The sequence below is a fragment of the Dasypus novemcinctus genome, chromosome 9 (genome assembly GCF_030445035.2).
Source record: "Dasypus novemcinctus isolate mDasNov1 chromosome 9, mDasNov1.1.hap2, whole genome shotgun sequence".
Classification (NCBI taxonomy): Eukaryota; Metazoa; Chordata; class Mammalia; order Cingulata; family Dasypodidae; genus Dasypus; species Dasypus novemcinctus.
This window is the reverse complement of record NC_080681.1, coordinates 15,455,744-15,478,726: the sequence shown is the minus strand read 5'-3', so window position 1 is coordinate 15,478,726 and position 22,983 is coordinate 15,455,744. Positions and strand designations below refer to the sequence as shown.

Below are 22,983 nucleotides of genomic sequence, written 5' to 3'. Positions count from 1 at the left end.
GAAAGTAGAAAGTGATTTAGTTGCTTCAAGTTTTTACATTAATAATTTATCGTGTTTGCAGTCTAATACCAGTGAAGGGATAGTCCTTTTCCTGGGAGTCTGACTTGCATAGAAGTTGCAATTACCAATTACCAAATGAACTCTCCACCCTCTGAATTATTTTAGCTGTAGGTTTTTTTTTACCTTCAGGTTTTAGATGAAATTATGTAAACTAAAGTTTTTACTTCAGTCTCTGTAAACTTATTCATTTCTTTGGCAAATACTTAACCCTGTCTAGGTCCCATTCTAAACACCAGAGAAATATTACTGAACAAAATAGACTTAAGTGCTATCTCAGAGTTTATATTCTAAGAGAGGGGTTCTTAACAAGGGGTCCATGCACTTGAATTGCAATTCAAAAAAAAAAAACAAAACAGTATTCCTGTGGGGACGTGTTAGTGCAGGTTTAATATATTTATTAAAGAATACACAGTATAATGTGGACTTAGTAAGGGCTCCATGGTTTTCACCTGACTGGCAAAGGGGTCCATGAAACAAAAAAGGTTAAGAACCCCTCTTCTAAGAGGAAAACAAACATGTAAATATGAAAGGTAGCAATGAGTGCTTGGGAGAAAAATAAAGCAGGATAGAAAGACAACGGTGAAGAGAAGCGTTGCTATTTTATAGAGAGTAGCCAGGGAAGGCGTCCCTGGTAAAGAAGATATTTGAGTAGAGACTTGAAGGGGATTTGGAAGCAAGCTTTGCACATATCTGGAGAAAGAGTATTCAAAGTAGAGGGAAATAGGACAAAAACCTTGAGGAAGGAGTGTGCTTGGCATGTTCAAGTAACTGCAAGAACAGTGTGTTTAGAGCATAGTGAATAAGGAGTAGGGTGATAATAGATAAGATCAGATGATAAAGAGTCATAGAAAGCTACTAAAGAGTTTTGAGGAGAGGAGTAAAATTATCTACCTTGTGCCTGCTAGGTAGAGAATAGACAGCTGAGAGTAAGGACAGAAATAGGGGGATGAATCAGGAAGCTGTTTCAGTCATCCAAGCAAAAATGATGGCTTACCCAGGATTGTAGAAGCACAGGATTATAGGAAGGTTTTTGGCCTGAGTTACTAGAAGGATGGTATTTCTATTTATTGAGATGAGAAAGACTATAAGTTTATCCCATTTCTAAGTTTAAGATCCCTGTTAAACATCAGGCTGGATGTCAAGTAGGCAGTCAGATATATATTACTCTCAGCTCAGTGGGGATGTCCAGGCTAGATATAAATTTGGAAATCATGACACTGTCAGCCTATATATGTAGTAATTAAAGCCATGAGACTTGATGAAATAACCTAGAGGAAGTATATGTATGGATAGAGAAAAGTAAAAGACTGCTGACTGAGTTGTGGGCATCCTAGCATATTAAAAGTTGGGGAGATGAGGAAAAGCCAGCAAAAGAACAAGCATTGAGATAGGAGAAGGGAACCAAAGGAAAGTACTGTCCTGATAACGGAGTGAAGAAGGTATTTCAGAAAGCAGGGAGTAATCCACTGTGTCATATACTAAAGAAGTAAGTCATAGAAGATGAGAACTGAGAATTGACCTCTGGATTTTGCAGTGTAGAGGCCCTTGGTAACTTTGACAAGGATTTTGATAGAATGCTCTTATACTAAAGTTTTATTGGAGTGGGTTATAAAGAGTTGGGGGAGAGAAGAATAGAGTCAGGGAATATAAACAATTCATATGAGGAGTCTTGCTGCAAAAAAGAACAGAAGAATGGAGCCATAGGTAAAAAGGATGGGGGTCAAGGGCGAGCTTTCTTTTTTAAGGTGGGAAATAGTATAGCATATTTGTATACTAATGGGAATGGTCCAGTAGAGAGAGAGAAAATAATAATGCGGACCAGAAAAGGGACAGTTGCTAGAACAATGTCCTTGAATTGTCAAGAAAGATGGGTTCATATGTCTACGTGGAGGATTGGCCTTTGCTAAGAGCGTGGACAGTTCTTCCTTTGTAATAAGATGAAGGTTCTCAACATCGCTATAGGTGCAGATAGTATGGTGAATGAGAAGTGGGAGCACATCGAAGATCTCTTCTAATTGCTTCTGATTTTTTAGTGAAATAGTAACCAAGGTGATTATTCAAGAGCAAGAATGGGAAAGATGGAGGTGGGGATTTGAGAAGAGAGGAAAAGGTGTGTGAAAGACATCTCAGGCAGTGGGAGAGTGAACTGAACAGGGAAATGCAGTAGGATTATCAGCAACCTTGAAGATACTTAGCAACTAAAACTGAAAGTCCATTAGATATTATTTTAAATCAGAAAAAATATATTTAGAAAAGCAGAAAGTTTTAAGTTATAGCTCTTATAACTTAGAAAGCACTGTCTATATATTTCTCTTAGATACTGTTTTGTAAAGACCAAAATATTTTTTAATATAAATCAATTCTTGATTAGAGCTGTCCATTTTTCTGTTACTTGGCCTTCCTGCACTGTCTTCTCACAAACCCTAATTTCCTGGCTGCTTTCTTTATTTCCTACTCTCTTGGACTAAACAATTTTTGCTCTACTATTTTTGGTCTCTCAGTAACAATTTGTTTTTCTAGTAAAATCAGTTTAGGGTAAAATGAGAAAATGAGCAGTACAGTCTAGCAAAAGAAAATTAATTCATGATTCCTTCTCATGGGCTCTCCCTTTCTGGCCCTTTCTCTACCATTTTCTGTCTTCACTTGTTTAACTCAGATATTGATGATAAAGGAGCTAGAATATATCACTTAATATTTTATATTATCTCCAGAAATTGTATTCTGGCAATGTAGCATAGATATTTATAGAGAAGGACTTTTGTAACTCATGAGAATAAACCTTACCTAATCCCAATATACATACAAGTATTTCTCAGAAAAATCAAAGCTTCAGTAGTTTATATTTTCTCCTTTCTTTGAGTATCTAAAATTGAGCAAGTGTTAGTTGGAAAAGGAAGGTTTTGACACATCCATGCCCTTGCAGATACTGTGTTTTAACTAAAAAAAATGTCTGAATCATTGAGGTAAAAAGTAAATTATTTTTATCAGGTTATATTTGAGCATATATAAAATATGTTAAAAAAACATTCTATTTTTGGAACCAAAAGAATGTTGGAAGTTGTCTAGTCCAGTGATTTTTTTCCTTCAGAATATTTAGCCACAAAACCCTTTGCTCAAATGTATTATGAATCCCAATATATAAATCGCTCTATTGAGGGTCGAGAAGGGAGAGCACACTCCCCTTCCTGCTCCCAGAAGTCCCTAAAAGAGCTTCATGAAGTCAGTTTAAAAAGTACTGGTATTATCCAAGTTCTCATTTTATAAGTGAGGAAACACTTCTTCACATAGCAGTTAAGTGACTTGGTTTAGTTACCCCTGTGTAGCAGCAGATAGATGTAAATAATTACTGGAGGGATTCATTTTACTATTCTCTTTTGTCTGTCTTTGAATTTTTCATGTTTTAAAGATTTTAAAAATTTACCAGAGAAAATAAAACAAGTATAGCAGCTTTTTAGCTTTCTCAGATTTAAGTTCTAGTTTTGATATTTTATAAGCAGAAGATTTGTGGTATGTGTTGGATAATTTTTCTGAAACATAAAGTTTATTATATGACCGGTATTTATGAAGATGATGGTAACTAAACTTAACCACCCACCCTAAACTCAGTTTTGTAGTTCTCAGCAATTCATTATATATGCACCAACTTTCGCTTGTAAAGGAATGAAAATGACTCTGAAAAAAAAGCCAACTACTAGTGCTGTTGAATAAAAAGGATATTTGAGAAAGAAATTATATACTATAGTGGCATTTGATAATTTGGTGGTAAAGCAAATCTAATGATAATCTTGAATATCAAGGCTCCAAAACATTTATATTCAAGAAGGAAGGAAATTATCATTTGTCAAAATGATTTCATGAATGTTACTATCTTCCAGTTTAATTCTTGAAATAACTGTCTAATCCATATTTTTAAGTGAGGACATTGAGGCTTAAAGGTTAGGAACTAATTTGTCCAGTACATGTGAACTAATTCAGTACATGTGAATTGACTTCTCTCACATGCTTACATTTACCAAGCTGAGTAAGATCTAGCCTCTGCTCTGAAGGGATTCATTATTTACATGGAAAACAGACACATAACATATGATGTTTTTGAGGCATAGAGGATAGGGCCCCTAAAACCTTTTCCTTGGATGCCAGGGAAGTCTTCACTGAGGGGGCAGTACTGAGTTAAGTTTTAAAAGATGAATAGAAATTTACCAAGCAGAGAAAACATATCAGGAAGAGAAAACAGTATGCACAAGTTTATGGCATTGTGATAGGGCATGGAAATATTTACAAAAGGGCTAGTAAGTAGTATTGTCATTCTTTGAGGTCATTCTTAATATATTCTTAACATTGCTGTGAAATTAAAATAAGATCATCCCATCTCTTTCATTCTGTGATCAAGATGTAAGTCATTTCTGATAAGGGATATAAAAAATTTACGGAACAAAAGGGGTAACAAAATAAAAACTGGCAAATAATAGGCATTCTAAAGAGTTTGAGCTTTATCCCAAAGGAGCTATTAAAGTCTTTTAAATCAGAATGTACCATATTCAGATGCACAATTCAGAAAGATCACAGTGATAGCATGGACCAGTTAGAAGTCTGGTAGTCTTTCACGAGACAGGTATAAAGGCCAAAACTAGTTAGTGGAGATGGAGAAGAGATGAGTAAAAAAGATGTTGAGAGTGACAGTCTGTGCGATTTGGAAATTGGCCATGGGGAAATGTGAATAAGAAGGAGAAAGAGACAAAAATCCAGGATTCTAGTTTGGATGACTTTGTGGATTGTAGTGACATTCACAGAAATAGGGAATGAAAGAAGAAAATACATCTGGAGAAAGAAGATGAGTTTACTTGGTAATATATTGAGTTTGTTATACTGGTAGGACGAATCTTGAAAATGTCCGCATAGGATATTCAAGTCTGGAATTTAGGAGCTCTGGTTGGAAATAGTTTAAATTAAATAGGTTTCATGGCAGTCTTAATAGTCAGAACCCCACTGGACCTAAATGACCTGAAGATACCGTTGAGATAACCTAGAGAGAATTTAAGAATTACCACGTAATGGGTCAACTTTATGATACTCTTAGCCACCTTCCTACTTTATCTCAGGTTACATCTCAGGGTGAGTTAATGAGTGAAGCATACTTCCACTGATCAGTGCTATAAGCACATTGACAAATTCCTTCTCTTTTTCAGGACTCCATGGAGACCCTTTATGGTCTCACATTTTTTGTTCTGTAAAAAACTTTTTTAATTGAAATTTATTCAAGTTTTGAGTTTGCTCATATATTATTTGTTGATTTTTTAAAATTACTTTCACTGTCAAAGCCTAACAACCATGCACCTTTCTAAGGCTATGTACTGACTGCACAATCCATCTCTAGCACTAAACTTTCAGGCTCACACATAAATCAGGTTCCAATTCTTAGAAATGTTTATTTGCAGGCCTCCTTCTACATCAATGTCTTTACCAGTTGCTGGTGAATCTGAATCTCTGGAAGAAGATAGAAAAGGTGGAGAGACTCTCAAAGTCCATCTTGGAATAGCAGGTATGGATGTGTAAGCTTACTGTTCTTTTTCATTAGTAAGGAACAGTACTACTTAGTGTTCTAAAAGATTCCTGAGTCCCTTCCAGGTTTAAAATTCTATGGATATATGACTTGAAATGAGCCAATAAGTATCAGCAGAGATTTCATTACGTAATTCTTGGTTAAGCCATTGGTTCATTTTGTCTACAAATTTGTCTACAATTTGTCTGACAAATTAAAAGCTGATACTGTGATGACTCTCCCCATATGCATCTACTCATTCCCCACAGTTACAAGAGTGAATTCTCAGAATTTTCGCCATTCCACATGCCCAGCAACTTCTGTAATGACCTCCCAAATGTTACTTCTCACCCATGAGTAGTCTTCCCTCTGTCAGTGATTCTCAAATGCACACATCAGAATCACCTGGAGGGCTTCTGAAAATAGAATCAGAGTTTTTGATTGCCTGTGTTTGATTCAGAGATCTGGAGTGGCGGCTGAGAATTTCCTTTTCTGACAAGTTACCAGGTGATGCTGATACTGCCCACACTCTGAGATCCTCTCCTTGCAGACTCCCAACTATAGTTAAAATCTACCCTAGGGGTTAAAAGACAGGTGAAAATGACAAGTTGGCTGGAGAATATAGACTAACCTTAGGAGCTTCCTTTCTTATTCCTTGTTATGTGAGGATGGTGTGTTGTTTGAAAGATGGAAAGAAAGGTGAAGTGATACGATTAACATTTTAACCACCTTTTCATATATGCAAAGATCTGATTTCTTATAGATAATGGGATAATTTTCTGAGTCTGATTTAGAATAAGTGAATCCTTTAGTACTTATAGCATTTCCTTTAGCTCTTTCCTTTCATTTAAATATTCTAAACTTTTTCTCATCTGAAAAAAAAACAAACACAACTTACATCTTTTTCTGCTTTTTTCCCTCTCCCTCTTTCTCTCTCCATGTATGTATATGTGTGTGTGTATATATACACCTTTCTAGAGAGGTGTGTGTGTGTGTGTATATCACCCTTTTAGAAAGATTATACCTCTCACTGTTTCCTAAATGTATTTGCGGTCTGTTTCTTTTATCTTCTTCCATCATCTTGATGCTCTCTCCAGTAACATAATTGCTAAATCCTGTGGACATTTTTTCTATTCTTATCTGACATGGCCATTTATTCTTTTTTGGAGCTTTTTTTCTTGTCCACCACCTATCTTACCTTTACTTTTCTGGCTGCTTCTTTCACTGTCCTCTTAAATATTGATGTTCCACAGTATTTGGTACCCTCTTCTTACTCTACCTCAGCATTTAACTATCCTTAGATTTAAATGTCAGATAAGGGAAACGGACTTGGCCCAGTGGTTAGGGCGTCCGTCTACCACATGGGAGGTCCGCGATTCAAACCCCGGGCCTCCTTGACCCGTGTGGAGCTGGCCCATGCGCAGTGCTGATGCGCGCAAGGAGTGCCCTGCCACGCAGGGGTGTCCCCATGTAGGGGAGCCCCACGCGCAAGGAGTGCGCCCCGTAAGGAGAGCCGCCCAGCGCGAAAGAAAGTGCAGCCTGCCCAGGAATGGCGCCACACACACTTCCCGTGCTCCTGACAACAACAGAAGCGGACAAAGAAACAAGACGCAGCAAATAGACACAGAGAACAGAAAACCGGGGGAGGAGGGAAAATTAAATAAATAAATAAATCTTTTTTAAAAATAAAAAATAAATGTCAGATAAGTGCCAGTGTGATCATGTAAATGTGAGCTAAGTACTTTTAATTCACAAATTCATATTGTGTCCAGACCTTGCTCATGAACTCCAAGTATGTATTTCCAAATGCTTTCTGGAAAGGTCTACCTAATCCCATCTATTATACTGCAACCCATCTGGTTACCTTTCTCCCTAGCTAGACTTTTTTTTTTTTTTTTTTTTGAAGATACATAGATCACAAAAAATGTTACATTAAAAAATATAAGAGGCTCCACATACCCCACACCCCAGCCCCCCAACCTCTTTCATCATTGTGGCACATTCATTGCCTTTGGTGAATAATTTTGGAGCACTGCTCCACCACATGAATTGTAGTTTACACTCTCCCCCAGTCCATTCAGTGGGTTATGGCAGTATATATAATATCCTGCATCAGTCCCTGCATTATCATTTAGGACAACTCCAAGTCCCGAAAATGCCCCCACATCACATCTCTTCTTCCCTCTCCCTCCCCTCAGCAACTACCGTGGCCACTTTCTCCACATCAATCCTAGATTGACTTTAAAGTTCTCCATGGTAGGGTTTACTTGTCTTTGTATCCTCAGCATAATGCCAGGGACACAATAGGCACTCAATAAATGTTTTATTAAATGAGTATCCTCAGGTGTCTCAAACCCTAACACTGCAACACGACTCTTACTCTTCCTCACATATATTCTCAGGTAGTGATGTTACTATCCACCCAGATAACCAAGCTGCAAACTTTACCCTGACTCACATTTCTATTTAGTAATTGAGTCCTGCCATATATTTTTCCTAAATAGTTCTCACTCTCAGCTGGACTGTTATGAAAGTCCTCTCTCCTCCTCCCCCTCCCCCCCGGTTCACCCTGTTGCCAAAGCAGTTTTCCCAAAATGTGGATCTGTTCACGTCACACTCTTGCTTAATGTGACTCAAGTATTTCCTTCTTTAAGCTCCTTAGCATTGCATAAAGGTCCTTCATCTGTAGGCATCCAGCCTCTTTGCCCTCAGTCATGTACACAACTACCCTGTGTGCTAACTTTACCAAACTATTTGCTTTTTCACAAGTAAGGCAGTCTCTTCCCTCAGCCTCTCCCCATCTGCTCTACCTAGGACTTCCTACACATTATTTAAGCAGTGGGGTTAACCTCCTCTATGAGGTCTTTCACCCATTACTAGGTAGTGTTAGATGCACTATCCCTCTGAGCTCCTAATAGCCTCTTCTCAGTGCTTGGTGTGTTGTTGTGGGTTTTCTTTACATTTTTTTTTAGGAGGTACCAGAGATTGAACCCAGGACCTTGTACAAGTGAGGCAGGCACTCAACAACCGAGCTACACCCACTCCCCAGTGCTTATACTTTAATGCTTGCCTCATCGTATTATATTTGTTTACTTTTGCCTCTAAACGCCGAGCATATAGTTTGTCTTTTTTTTTTTTTTTAATTTCTCTCCCCTTCCCCCTCACCCCAGTTGTCTGTTCTCTGTGTCTATTTGCTGCATGTACTTCTTTGTCTGCTTCTGTTCTTATCAGCGGCCCGGGAATCTGTGTTTCTTTTTGTTGCATCATCTTGTTGTGTCAGCTCTCCGTGTGTGCGGCACCATTCCTGGGCAGGCTGCACTTTCTTTTGCGCTGGGCGGCTCTCCTTATGGAACTCATCCTTGCGCGTGGGGCTCCCCTATGCGGGGGACACCCCTGCGTGGCAGGGCACTCCTTGCGCGCATCAGCACTGCGCGTGGGCCAGCTTCACACAGGTCAAGGAGGCCCCAGGATTTGAACCGCGGACCTCCCATGTGGTAGGCAGACGCCCTAACCACTGGGCCAAGTCTGCTTCCCTGTCTTATTTATTTTTGTTCCCCATGTATCTTGTAGAGTACTGAGCACATGACTTGATAAGAACTTAATAAATGCTTATTGAATGTGAATACATTTTTAAAACCAATAGATAAATGGATGAGTTAAGATCTGTACTAACCCCAGGAATAAAGGTTTATTAGCCTTATATCATTCTTATATGAACCAACTGTGAGCTCAGATTTTGTTTGTGGTGATCTTTGGATGGAGGAACACTGTCAAACAGTAGTAGGGATGCTAGTTTAAACTTGCATCTTACAATCTGTCCAAAAATGAGAAACCTTTGCAGAAGGGTTAGGCTGCTCCAGTAGCTAACTTGGTTGGTAGCTGTACAAGTCAGCCAAAGGGGTACTGATGCAAAATGCCAGAAATTGGTTGGTTTTTATAAAGGGTATTTATTTGGGGTAGGAGCTTGCAGATACTAAGCCATGAAGCATAATTTACTTTCCTCACCAACATCTATTTTCACGTGTTGGAGCAAGATGGCTGCCAACATCTGTGAGGGTTCAGGCTTCCTGGGTTCCTCTGGACTGAGCGCCTCTGTTTTCCCCACAAGGTCAGCTGTAGATTGTGATGCTCTCTAGGCTTTTCCCCTGTCCACAAGGTCAGCTGTAGACTATCAGGCGAATGGCTCTGTCTCTCTCCCTGGGGCTCCAGCTTCAGCATCAGCCTCCAACATCAAAACTCAACTCTGTCCTTTGCCATGCTTTTTATCTGTGAGCCCCACCCACCCAACGGTGGGATTCAGTACCCTACAGGCACAAGAGGTTTACATGATTACTTAATCAAGGAAGTTTACGAATCCAATATAATCAAATATGCCCAGAGGAAAAGATCAGTTTACAAACATAATCCATATTTCTTTTTGGAATTCATCAATAATATCACACTGCTTCAGTAGCATTTGTTGGTCCATTTGCATCCAATATCATATATAGAACTGACTATAATTGCTCTATTACTCAATGATATTTTCTGCCTCTAAATAAAAAACAGGTTTTGTTTCCAAATAATTCAACAAAGTGAAAATGTTCACATTTCTTTGGAAGAAGCCTGGTTCTGGAAATACAGTCCACATCCAGAATAAGCACATCATCAGGGAACCACTGGAGAGATTATATGGCTGGCATTGCTTTTTGTACATTTGTTTTGAAACTAAATACTATAATCACATTCTTAAGAAGTTTTATTCTCAGTGCTCTGTTCCATGCTGTGTCAGTTTAAGCAACTGACATTGCCCAAATTATAGCCTAGCACTAGCAACATTAACATTAAAAAAGTATTCTGGTTTACTGCGGTGATGAATTTTTAAGGAAATAACATTTCCTCAAAAGCCGCACTAAAACCTGACAATTTTGTAGGATTTGTAAGAGTACATCTGACCCATTTATATCAGAGAAATGCTGAAAACAAAAACTGAACGTAGTTTTATATTATTCAAGATAGAATGCTGTTAAATCTTATGAAAAATATGATTCTTCAGTAAATTAAGGTATTTAAGTGCTTTAAATTTCTTGCAACAGTTGTTTTCATTGTTCTGATTTAAAGGGATTTCTGTTGCTTTGAAACCGACTTTTCTTTGATAATGAATTGACAAAACTCATAAATTTTGCATATTAGAATATAAATTGGCCATCAACTTATTGGCAGTAAATGGTAACACCATGTTATGACATATTGTAGATCTTTCAGCAAAGAGTGCCTCTGTTCCAGATGAACTTGGTGCCTGTGGACATTCCAGAACATCGAGCTATGCAAGCCAGCAGTCAAAAGTATCAGGTAGAGAGGGTCACAGTGAAGTCGAATTCCTAGACATTCTAAAGCAGCTTGAAGCTGCTTTGGTATGGGAGGAGAATGTTGGATTACAGTCAAATATTGATATTAATATTATAACCAAAGTGATTTTTTTCTGACAGGCTATAGCACTTGTCACTCCCGGTCATCCAGTTTCTCTGAGCTCTGTCATAGGAGAAATACCTCAGTGGGAAGTACATCAACAGGAGTTGAAAGTATTCTAGAGCCATGCGATGAAATTGAGCAAAGAATAGTTGACCCAAATATTGATTCAACTGATAAAGAAGATACAGCATCAGAAAACGTCAACAGGTATCCTTTTTGTTCTCAGTTTAAACACACACACACACATTTTGTTTTCAATGATAAAAAGAAAATTTTTTTAATTCTTTATTTTCAAAGATACCCAGTGAAACAAGATTCTGTGGAATCTCAACTGAAGCGAGTTGATGCCACCAGAGTGGATGCAGATGATATTGTAGAGAAAATATTACAAAGTCAGGATTTCAGCCTAGATTCCAGTGCAGAAGGTGTGTAGATAAGTGTTAAAGATGAATTTGTGCAGCCCAGGTGTGTAATCCATGTGGTCAGCAGTAAAGAGTCAGTGCATCACGATACTAACTGTTGCATATATGTGAAATAAAGTCCGTGCCCTAACAATCTCAAGAAAACTTTATTTTCTTTTTTATTTTTTAATTTTTTTTTTAATATTGATTTATTTATTTAATTCCCCCCCCCCTCCCCCGGGTGTCTGTTCTCTGTGTCTTTTTGCTGTCTTGTTTCTTTGTCCGCTTCTGTTGTCGTCAGCGGCACGGGAAGTGTGGGCGGCGCCATTCCTAGGCAGGCTGCACTTTCTTTTCACACTGGGCGGCTTTCCTCACGGGCACACTCCTTGCGCGTGGGGCTCCCCTGTGCGGGGGACACCCTTGCATGGCAAGGCACTCCTTGCGCGCATCAGCACTGCGCATGGGCCAGCTCCACACGGGTCAAGGAGGCCCGGGGTTTGAACCGCGGACCTCCCATGTGGTAGACGGACGCCCTAACCACTGGGCCAAGTCCGTTTCCCTCAAGAAAACTTTATAGCTCACTTCTTTCTAAGAATGAATATTGAATTTGGTAAGGAATCAATTTTAGTTTTTAAAAATTGATTTTAAAAGACTATTGTATTCTTTATTAATAATTATGCATCAGTGTCTCCCATGTTTATATTTACTTTATAATAAATGTCTGGGTCTGCTTCTGTCAAAAATGGATATAAGTGCTTCCATTCACTGTTGTAACTTGAAGGATTGGGTGGTGCTCGTAAAACCACAGTGAATAACAGAATCCTTCATTCCCTTCTTAGCCTTCTCACTGAAACTGGAAATTTACATGCCACCAGTTTGAAAGGTATAATTACTAATGCTGGTATGAACAGAGAACACTGAACAATTGGCTTAGTTTCATTATGTAATTGGTTGTGAAGAGAAAGAAATAAACATTACTTATGATGGTAAAAAGAGCCATCTTCATATACTCAGTTAAAAGAAAAAGAGCTTTATGAAAGTTGATGAGGAATAACTGTTAGGATATCTTTTAAATTACCTATTTTAAAATCTATATAATTTTTATTAAAGTTTTTTATTTCTTTAATAAGTAAAACTGAAATGTAAAAATATGAATTTTTAAAACACAACTATTATTTGACAATAGTCTAATAATTGTACAAATAACAAACATTTTAAATGTATGTTGCAGAAGAAGGACTGAGATTATTTGTTGGTCCTGGAGGAAGTACAACTTTCGGCAGTCATCATCTCCCAAATAGGTATGTAGTCCAAATAATAACATAGAAGAGTTGACACTTGAAGAGAGTCTCTGGGAGAGTAAAAGATAAGTGGGAGGTTATTGGACAAACACAGGAAATGCAAATATTCTTCCCTGTAGAAACAAATAGAATGAAATTATAGGCATAATAATTATAATACATAATTATATAATGAATAATAACTAACATTTATTCAGCATTTATTATGTGCCAGGCACATATGTTTGTTTCATTTAATTCTTAAGTATCTCTTTCAATGGTTACAACATATCATTAGTTTTTAAAAAGGGAAACAAAGATACAGAAAAGTTGAATAATTTGCCCAAGGCCGTAAAACTAGTAGGTGATAAAACTAAGATTCAAAGTCATGTCTCCCGAAGCCAGTTATATTTAACCACTATACATTATTGACTTTTATGAATAATATAATCTATTTAAAGAATTGCTAATAAACAGGTTCTCCTGAAGAGAGGGACATGTAGAAGGGAGTTGTAGGACAAGGATCTTTGAACCGAGTAATAGAGGGCATCAGTCGCCGTGATAGAAAGTTTATCCTTTATCCTATGTATGATAGGAAGCCATTGGTCATTGTTAGGCATGGAAGAGACCTGTCAGATTGGCATTTTGGTGAGTAACTAACCATAGCTTTGAGGGTAGATTGGAGCAAGGAGAGACAAGTAGCAAGGAACCAGGTGGAAAAGTACTATGTATGATAGAGAGAGCATGTGTTTTTTTTGAGTCAAAGAGACTTGGGTTTTGTGTAAATCACTCTTCAGACCTGGGTAAATCACTTAACCTCAGTAGACACTTAGTTACCTCTGTTGAAAAATGAGGGTAATCATATCTACTTCATGGGATTGTTCTGAAGGGTAAATGAGATAATGTACTCATTAACCCCTAGCTGTTACTAATTTAGGTACTGGTGAAGAACAACAGAAGATAAAAAAATATTATAAATAGTAAATGCCTAAGATCATGGACTATGGCCTCAGACTGCCTGCGGTCAAGTCCTAGTTTTTCCACTGTTGACTTACTTACTGTCTATAAACATCAGTTTCCTCACCTGTAAAATGGGCATGATAATTATGTTACCTATCTCATAGGATTTTCTGCAAGGATTAAATTAGTTAATTTATGTGAAGAACTTAACACATTACGTGGCACATGAAAACCTCTCGATATATGCTAGCTGTTAATGTTCATGAATTTCAGAGAAGAGAAAGATAACTTCTCTTTCTAGTCGAGAGTTTATATAGAATTTGGGATATAAAGGCATTCATATAGTAAAGAAAAGAATTCTGACTACCACTGCTTTCCCAAATAAATGTTACAGTTATCACTGAATACATGAAAGCCTGAAACAGTAATTGGGATTGAAGTTGATGATTCATATTACATGCTACAGCAAGGCTGAGCGATCAGAAATAGTGTCATGGTGAAATGAAAATAGGCCATGAAGTCAGACTGACATATATTTCACTCTGGTTTAACCATGATCTTGGCAAATTACTTTACATCTCTCACTTTCTACCAAAATTATAGCTGCATCACAGAGGTTGAAAACACAGACTCTGAAGCTATGCTAGGTGGGTTCAGTACCAAAGTCCACCATTTACGAGCTGTGTGCCTTTGTCAGTTACTTCGCTTTGCTCTTCCTCAGTTTCCTTGCCTATAAAATAGAAATGACAGCAAAACCCATGTCATAAGGGTTATAAGATTTAAATTAAATGAGGTGTAAGACATTAAATGCTTAAAATTTCTGACTTGCAGTAAGCATGCAATTACTTTACATACATTAATTAATGGCCTTTCTTGGAGGATTATTGTGGAAATTAAATCTATTCGAAGTTCCCAGAATAATGTTTATACAGGCTCTCAGTAACTGGTGGGTATTTATCCGAGAAGCTCTGTGTTAGTGTTAGATCTCTTCTTTGAGATAAACTATGGTAGCACAGAATGAAACCAGAATCATTTACCTAGGGCAGAGAAGAGGTATAAGAATCATAATTCATAAAGGGAACCTACAAGAATGTGGAGAACAGTAACAAGGGATTGAAGCTTGGGGAAGAATATCTGCAGTAATCTATCTTAATTCTTGCTGAAGCAGCCTGGCAGCTCAGGGCTACTAACAGGACTATGCATGTTCCTGCTTGCTGGCCTTTGGGACATTTAATTTTTTTCCAACAAGAAGCCTGCTTTCTTTTTTTTTTTTTTATTGTTATTGTTCCTTTATAATTGATTGGTATTTCTCTTTATCATTGGTCTTCAGAAGTTGTATGATAAGCCTTGGTGTGTTTTTCTTTGTGCTTATTCTGCTTGGGGTTCATTAAGATTCTTAGATATGTAGGTTTACAATTTTCATTAAATTTGGAAATTCTCCAACCACTATTTCCTCAAATAATTTTTATACCTCATGCCTGACCCTTCCTTCTGTTATTCTGCCCTATAAATTCTAGCCCCACATGTCCCCAGGTCTAGTCTCTGACTCTTCTCAGAGTCAGCCTGACTGTTTAGTCCCCTCCCTCTCGCTGCAGCCTGAAAACTGTCTTCAGGACAGCAAGCTGGGGTGTTTGTAGACCTTCTTCATCTACTTCCCTTCTCTCAGGGATCACAGTCCTACATTGCTTGTCCAGTGTGTGAAAACTGTCATTTAATATGTCCTATCAGTTTTCTAGTTATTTTGGGTAGGAGGGCTAGTCAAGTTCCTTGTTAGTCCATGATGGCCAGAAGCAGCATGATTTTAGGGCATCTAAAAGCCAATAATCACCAAAGTTCCTTCAAATTCTGAATACTGGTAGCTATGAATGTACTCTCTTTCACTAATATTTTACTGAAGGTTTTCCTTTCTTCTGCGGAATGAATCTGTAAGAACAAGAGTCTCTGAGCAATCAGCTGAGAAGCTCAACTCAATCCATGGTGTACTTGTATCCACTAACTTCTTTTAGATTTCCTCTTAAAATGCCACTAAGAGAAGGGACCAGTTAGGGTGATTGCTTCTGGTCTTACTGATCTCTGGCACACTCAGAGTCAAATATCAGATAGTAGGATAACCCTATGTATCTTGTCAAACAAGGAGATAGGTACCTGGTGATAACTAAGCAATTACACACTCCCTCCGTGCATCACAGCCACTTCACCTCTCTTCCTGATCACTCAGAGACTTTAAGGAAAGAGTAGAGTGGTCCTCATCTAAAAATATAAAGCTATCTTACCATCAAAAAGACACTGGGTGTTTTACAAGCTTCTAGATAATCTTTACCCTGCCAGCTGAAGAAATAATAGAGGTAACATGCATATTCATTGCATTATAATATAGGGCCAAGAGGTACTAAGTGCATCAATGACAAAAAATCCTTTGTTGATGAGGCTATTACATAACTCTTAAATAGCTTATCTCTGAGTATCTTATTCACAAAGCTTACAAATTTTCAGTCTTTTAGTGTTCTCATGTTTTCATTAATAGAGGTAAATTGAAACCCAGCATATTAGGGTAAATCCTAAGCTGCTGTAACAAAGAGACTCAAAAATACAACGATTAGGCTTTGCCCCAGATCAGGACAGCTTAGTCCCAGAGGGGAACCCTCCATTTTGTTGCTTCTTCATCTTTTTTTACTGGCATTGTCAACATTGGGTTGTGGCCACATCTGCATTACAACCTGCAGGAAAGGGTAGGTATCCAGGGCAAGCAATTTCCCTTTAATCAAGTGAAGCAAAACCTGGACAGATGTCTTCCGTTTACGCCTCATGGGAAGAACTTGGTCACAGGGAGGTTAGGGAATGAGCAGCCCTCTACCCAGATGAACTGTGAGGAAGGGGGAGGTATATTCGGGGGACATACCAAATATATTTTATACCAAAATAGTGGAAGAAATGAATCCCTCTTCAATATCATTGTCCCTTTAAATCTACATTCCACAGGTATAATTTGCAACACTGACCACATATAAAGACATTTGCATATTGACTAAAAGAATTCTCATACCTTCCAGGATGCGTTAAGACACAACACTACATACAGTTACAACTAAAAACCATCATTCATTAACTCAGTCAAAGTCAATATATGCTCTTAGATGGGACTGATTTTAAGATTTATATGTGAACATGTTTAAAGAAAATATTTCTTGCAGCATTGTAGTGATAGGTTAGGAATTGGAAACATTGCTAAACTATTGTGAAAATAAGTGTAAGAGGATCAGGGTCTACACTAAGATTTGGAAAATTCTATATATTATATAATCAATATGTTAATTATACATTAATATATATTTCTTTATATACTTTAATATCTTGATTATGAACATTATTTTCTATCCGTGATACCTTTAAACCTTGTTTTAATCAAATACAATGGAACAATACCTAATGTACTAGCTTGCTGGGGGCGAGGTTACTTAGAACAGTTTTAAACATTACAGCTCAAACTGTTGAAATTCCTCCCACCCTCCCACTCCCTTTAGGGTAGGGTCTGGAGCTTATGAACAAGTTGTGATCAAACGCTAAAAGTCAAACTGGTGAGCTGAAGCTTCCCTGTGGTTTGAAGATGTGGGCAATTGAGCTATAAAGGCACTTTATTCAAGCACTTAGGAGAAAATGAACCTATTAAGGAAAAGAAGCATGTTCATCTATCAAGAGGAGGACCAACGCTGATTCCGTCTCTGAAAGTGCTCACCGCCATCTCTTTGCCACCCACTAAAAGGGAACATTTGAATGGTGGTATCAAGGAAGTGTTCCCAGTATGCACTGCAGTAGCTGCACAGGATAATGAAAAGCCCTGATTTTTCTTTCAGAACCATCCTAGTGGAGAAAACAGCACTGTACATCTGAATATGGTTTTAGTATTAGAGTGTAAAATTTGTGATAAGAGATGCCCAGTGGATTTGGATTCTAATTATGTTTTTTGAAAAACTTTGAGATTCAATTAGTGAATATAATTTAAACCCTATAAGTTCTATCAAATTGTTCTAATTCCTGTTAAGGAAATCTTCCTTTATTACCTGCAGTATTGTAGTAAAATGTATTAACTCTTTTTGGTGCATATTGATATAAAATATGGGTGTTCATGCTTTGGGAAAATATTATACCACAATTTAAACATGTAAAATGCTTTGCAATAATTCCAAATATATCATCATGAATCAAATAACGAGTGTATTTAAGTCTGAGATACATAAATGGTTGTAATGCTGTTATTATGCAATATCTATTGTTACTTGTAGTTTATAGTAGATGAGCTGCAGAACCTCCACTATATAAGAGATTCAAAATAAGTTTAATATTCAGTGTTAGGCTACTTAAGACACCCTAATGTGAATTGTTTTAACTCAAAATTTAGAACAACAGAAAGAAAATTGTCATCTGATCAGAAACAGAGCAGCCTTTTCTACGTAAATTCAGACTTATCTGAAACTGAAAATTATTCTGAGGTGGTAGTAGATAGAAGACGGGGAGACAGCTGTTTGACATTCTGACATGGACTGGTGGTTTTCTGTTTTAGCCGCCTGTGATCAAATTCTCTTTTCTTCTTTACTAAATCGGAAGTTAGTTGTTTTGAGGCAAGAACACAATATAGATACATCAAATACAGCTTTTAAAATAAGATATCCAATCTAGATCCAGCTTAGCAGTGTAGCAGGTAACCCATAGAGCTTTTCTTGTCTTATGTCACTTTTCCATGCAGAAAGAGCTCAGCTTTCTTGGAATTAATCAGTAACTGAAGAGAAATACTGATTCTACATAACCAGTAATTCCCAGTCTTTTCAAAACCATGTCTAAGAAATATAATATGTTAGAATAGACTTACTTTGGTCAAGGTATTTTTGTTTTGGCAAGATAGGGGAAAAATTTTATTGTTTGTAAGAAGATATTTTAATATCCAAATTGAGAAGTTTGGGAACTTCATGGTCTTTTTGTGTTTTTGGTTTTTGGTTTTAGGTACTGGGGCCGGGGATTGAACCCAGGACCTCATATGTGGTATGCCGGCGCTCAGCCACTTGAGCTCCACCGGCTCTTTTGTGGGTTTTTTTGTTTGTTTGTTTTAATGTCTCAAGGATTGGGTATGCCACATTAATCCAGTACTATTTTTACAAATAGATTCTAAGGTTTTGGAGTATTTTGAATATTGAGAGATAGGGTTTCTGGGTCATTAGTTATAGTATCTACTTTTTAATAATTTATTTTGAAGAAAGAAAAAAAAATAAAAACCACTGACCTGAACATTTTAGTCTAACCAAGGAAGATGTTATCTTAATTGGTATAAAGCTTTGCTCTGTGGGAATAAATAAGAAGTAGACTGTTCCATTCATTATATATTATGGAGAAAAATCAATGAAAGTTTTTAATAAAGATGTGAAGATATTGCTTAAAGCAGGGATTCTTAAGGGGTCTGTGAGCTTAAATTGAGGTTCAAAAAAAACATTCTTGTGGGGACGTATTGGTGCGGGTGTGATATATTTATTAAATAATACACAGCGTAGACTTAGTAAGGGGTCCGTGGTTTTCACCTTACTGGCAAAGGGGCTGTGGAATAAAAAAGGTTAAGAAACCCTGGTTTAAAGAGATATTTATTATGACACTTTAAAAAACATATTTTTCTATTTTCCAAATATTATTTCTAGGGTATATTTTTTATTGGCGCTTCTACAAATAATTTTGCAGTTTTAAAAATGATAAAATCTAGATCGTAAGCAAAGTTCAGTAAGGACATTCATCACACTTGTAAAAGGTGCTGTACTCAAGGCAGGGCCTCTGCCTTACTCATCCTTGGCCGCCCTTAGTCCTCTCAGTATCTAAAATGGTATAGAATTATTTTTTAATAACAAAGTATAGAGAGATTTTGAAAAGCATAAAAATCATACCTTTTTTAAATCCAGATCCATCTTGATTTACATAGTAGTAAATTAAAAAAATATTTTAATAAATAGAAACATTGATTAAAAAGAATAAAACCTATGGCTTTGTCTTCCATAGTCAGTGAAAGTCTGTGGATTCATTTCACACTCTTTTGTGTTCCATCAGCACACTTTGCAATCAAATTTCATTACAGTCCTATGAAAATATTTGTGTTAAAGTTTGCCTGTCTGCCTTACTTTCTAGTTTTTCTCAGAGCATGTACTGTAATACCTTAACCATTGTAGTTACTGAAAAAAAATCTGCTTATTAAATACCAACTCTACTTTTGATTTCACTTAGAGTTTAGAAAATCGATTTGAAAAATTAGACCTTAAGAAATTGGTTTCAGACATTAAAGTCAAATTTCAAATCACCCAGTCTTGAAGAATTTGCAGATGTATGCTGCTTTCTTTTTCTAATTCTATCCGAGAGAGAAAAAGATTAGTGGTATTTTTAAACTCTGTATTCGTGATCAGATAAGAGTCTTAAATGCCATGTTAGGAATAGCCCAGAGACTGGGCAGGAGAGCCACGTAGAGTGACTGAGCTAATGACCGAGAGCAGAGGACATGGAGGGTCGCAAAGGGCGGGGAGGAGGTTCTCGTGTTTGTGTGTCCTGAGCTATCAGTTCACACTCTTGACAGCTGATGATCCTTTGTGATGTTATTGAAGACTTCTATATGCAAACAACTGATGTGGATCATTATTTATGATCTGAAAAAGTCTTGACCAAGAATGCTAAAGTCCACCATCTCATTGCAGCAAAATACCACCAGAGTAATGATATCCAAACTAGGTTTACTGTATGTGCTTTTTTTGCACAAAAACTGAGTCATAGAGGTCTTTCACATAGTCCATTTGTGGCTAAAAGGGAAAGGAAAAAAAAAAAAACAACCTCCAACTAGCCTCTAGTCAAAACATGTTGAAGTTCAGGCAGCAATGAGTCTTTATTAAAACATCCCAAAGTAAATTTAGACTTTCAGATTTCTGTGCTAAGGAGACCACTTTTCAAGCTCACACTGACGGTATTATTGACTACTTCTTTGAAGTACCCTGAAGTGTTAGACTTCCAGTATATAACACGCTGGGCTTATATGATGGGTTGCATTTTATTTTCTTTACAAGTCTTTACAGATGGTACGTCAAGTGAATATAATCAAGTACTGTAGTTGAAATTGTGTTTTGCTGCTACTTATATGTTGGCTTAGGTACTATACATAATCTTAATAGCTAAGATGTTAAAGAATATGAAGTCTAAAATATGAATTAAGTATGAAATATACCTATATTAAGCTTATTTTAATACTGCTCTGGAAGTAAAGGACCTATATCATCCTAAGATAACTATATACACAGTATATTTTAAATGGTCATGTGGGTGGTCGCTGAAGCTGCTGCTTATACGACAAAGCTGGCAAAATTTTTACATGGACAACATTCTGCATTTGAAATGATTATGTTTATCTTAGGAATATAACAAAGAAAATTCTCTTTCTCATATTCATTGACCAAATTCCACCCAGAAGAAGACAAACTATATTCAGTTTCATTGTTTTTTTGGAAATAACATCTTCTATGGGGATCATCATCCTCTTATGCATTTCTTTTATCCTCTGGATGTTGATACTGTGTGTAGGTAATCATGCAAATGTTTATAAAAAACTTTATTGAAGTGATGCCATTAGAATTATGTTCTAATACTTGGAGAATGACCTTCATGTTTATATATTTAATTTCATTGTTTCACCTATACAATGATAAATCCAGGAAATGTTTCTTTTTTTTTTTTTTTACAAATATTAATTTTTTATTGTAAAGTGTTTGTAATACTGTTAAGGTGAAACCTATATATGGTCAATAAAAATCAAATCTTAAACTTTATATGATGTGTATGATGTTTATATTTTCAAGTATCAGTGAATATTCTTTATCAGAAAATTATGCCAAAGTGAGAAAACAGAAGTGAAAGGACCAATATTATTTTCCCTGAGGCGGCGCTGTGCAGTGGTATGAGCTGGCATGAGATAGACCCAAACCTGAATTCAGGCTCCCCTCTGAACCTGTTTTCTAATCTAGTGTGAAGAGAACAGCACCCACACTATTGGGTTGTAATGAAGAATATGTGAGCTAATGTTGAGAGTATGCCATTTAGCAGGCACTCAGTAAATGTTTTATCAAGTCAAAATTTGTCTTTGTGTAGCATCTACTTACATGTCTTAATTCTAATGTCAGGCACATAGAAGATGGTCAATAAATATTTCACTATTAGAATTTAAGGTTGTCACTTAACAAATGACATATGATTTTACCACACCTTTGTACGGACCATTATTCGATTTGACCAGAAGATCCTCACAGAGAGGAAAAAATAACCAAACATGTTTCCTCTGCTGAACTGAAATTATAATGGCAATTTAAGGTTAACAAAAAACTCATTTAGTGTGAGTCTAAACCCCAGATTCTTCTTTGCAGAGTGTCATGCCCTCCCTGGACACTGAAGTTTATAAAAGGCTATGTGACTAGGAAGAAAGCACCCTACTTGCTTGAGGAAGGGAATGATGGGACACTCGCACTGTAGGGGAAGCCTTCCAACCACCCCCCAGTGAACAGGGTCATGTAGGATCACTCAGGATAGTTTTGTACCAGGTGACAGCAGAACCTGGCAGGACCCCAGACCCTCTGCTTGCCCACACCTCAGGGGCAGAGTTCCCAGGCCCAGCCTTAGGACAGCCTATCTCTTTCCTCAACACCTAGCATTTCTCTCTGTCTCCCCTGCCCTCTCCCACTCTTGCTCTTGCTCTCACGTTATTTTCATCTCTTCCTATCCATAACTGTACATTATATATCTGATAGCAGCACTTATAAGAAATTAAATATTTTTCCATTTGCATGATCACAGAGTTCATCCATTCCACAGCACACAAAATGTAATTTTTAAAAATTAGGAAATACAGAAAAAGAAGAGACTTAAATTTTGACATATCCTGCGTCTGTGATCTCTCTTTCATGAGAACCCATGTAATAAGGAAGTATGCCAGTCATTCCTTTATAAATGTGTTTAAACCCCACTCCCATGCAATTACAGTTGAGCTAGGTTCAAACACCACTTCTCTTTAGAAGTTGACTTCACCACTAGATCTTTAATTCAATTCAGTAGCGATTTCTTCAGAGCATGTTTGCAAAGCGCTTCAAGCCTCTACAGAAGATTGGCACAACGAGGTTTTTTGCATCTCCTTTATATCGAGGATTCCTCAAGTCAAGTGTGTGCAGTTATTTTAAGTGAGAAAGTGTGCCACCATCTGGCCTTCAACATTAGTGATTCAGTTCAGATCCCCCTCTCC

General features: G+C 37.1%; 1 protein-coding gene across 1 annotated transcript in view; it reads left to right on the top strand.

Annotated features, from left to right (window-relative positions):
- Positions 1-21,523, top strand: part of EEIG2 (EEIG family member 2) — a 79,727-nt gene extending 58,204 nt beyond the window's left edge. Inside the window, exons 6-11 of the mRNA XM_058303103.2 lie at positions 5,496-5,599; positions 10,835-10,930; positions 11,068-11,257; positions 11,348-11,475; positions 12,683-12,752; positions 17,213-21,523. Of these exons, the coding sequence (XP_058159086.1) occupies positions 5,496-5,599; positions 10,835-10,930; positions 11,068-11,257; positions 11,348-11,475; positions 12,683-12,752; positions 17,213-17,255 (631 nt within the window). The 3' untranslated portion in view covers positions 17,256-21,523. The remainder of the gene's footprint in view (positions 1-5,495; positions 5,600-10,834; positions 10,931-11,067; positions 11,258-11,347; positions 11,476-12,682; positions 12,753-17,212) is intronic.
- The last annotated feature ends 1,460 nt before the right edge of the window (positions 21,524-22,983 follow it).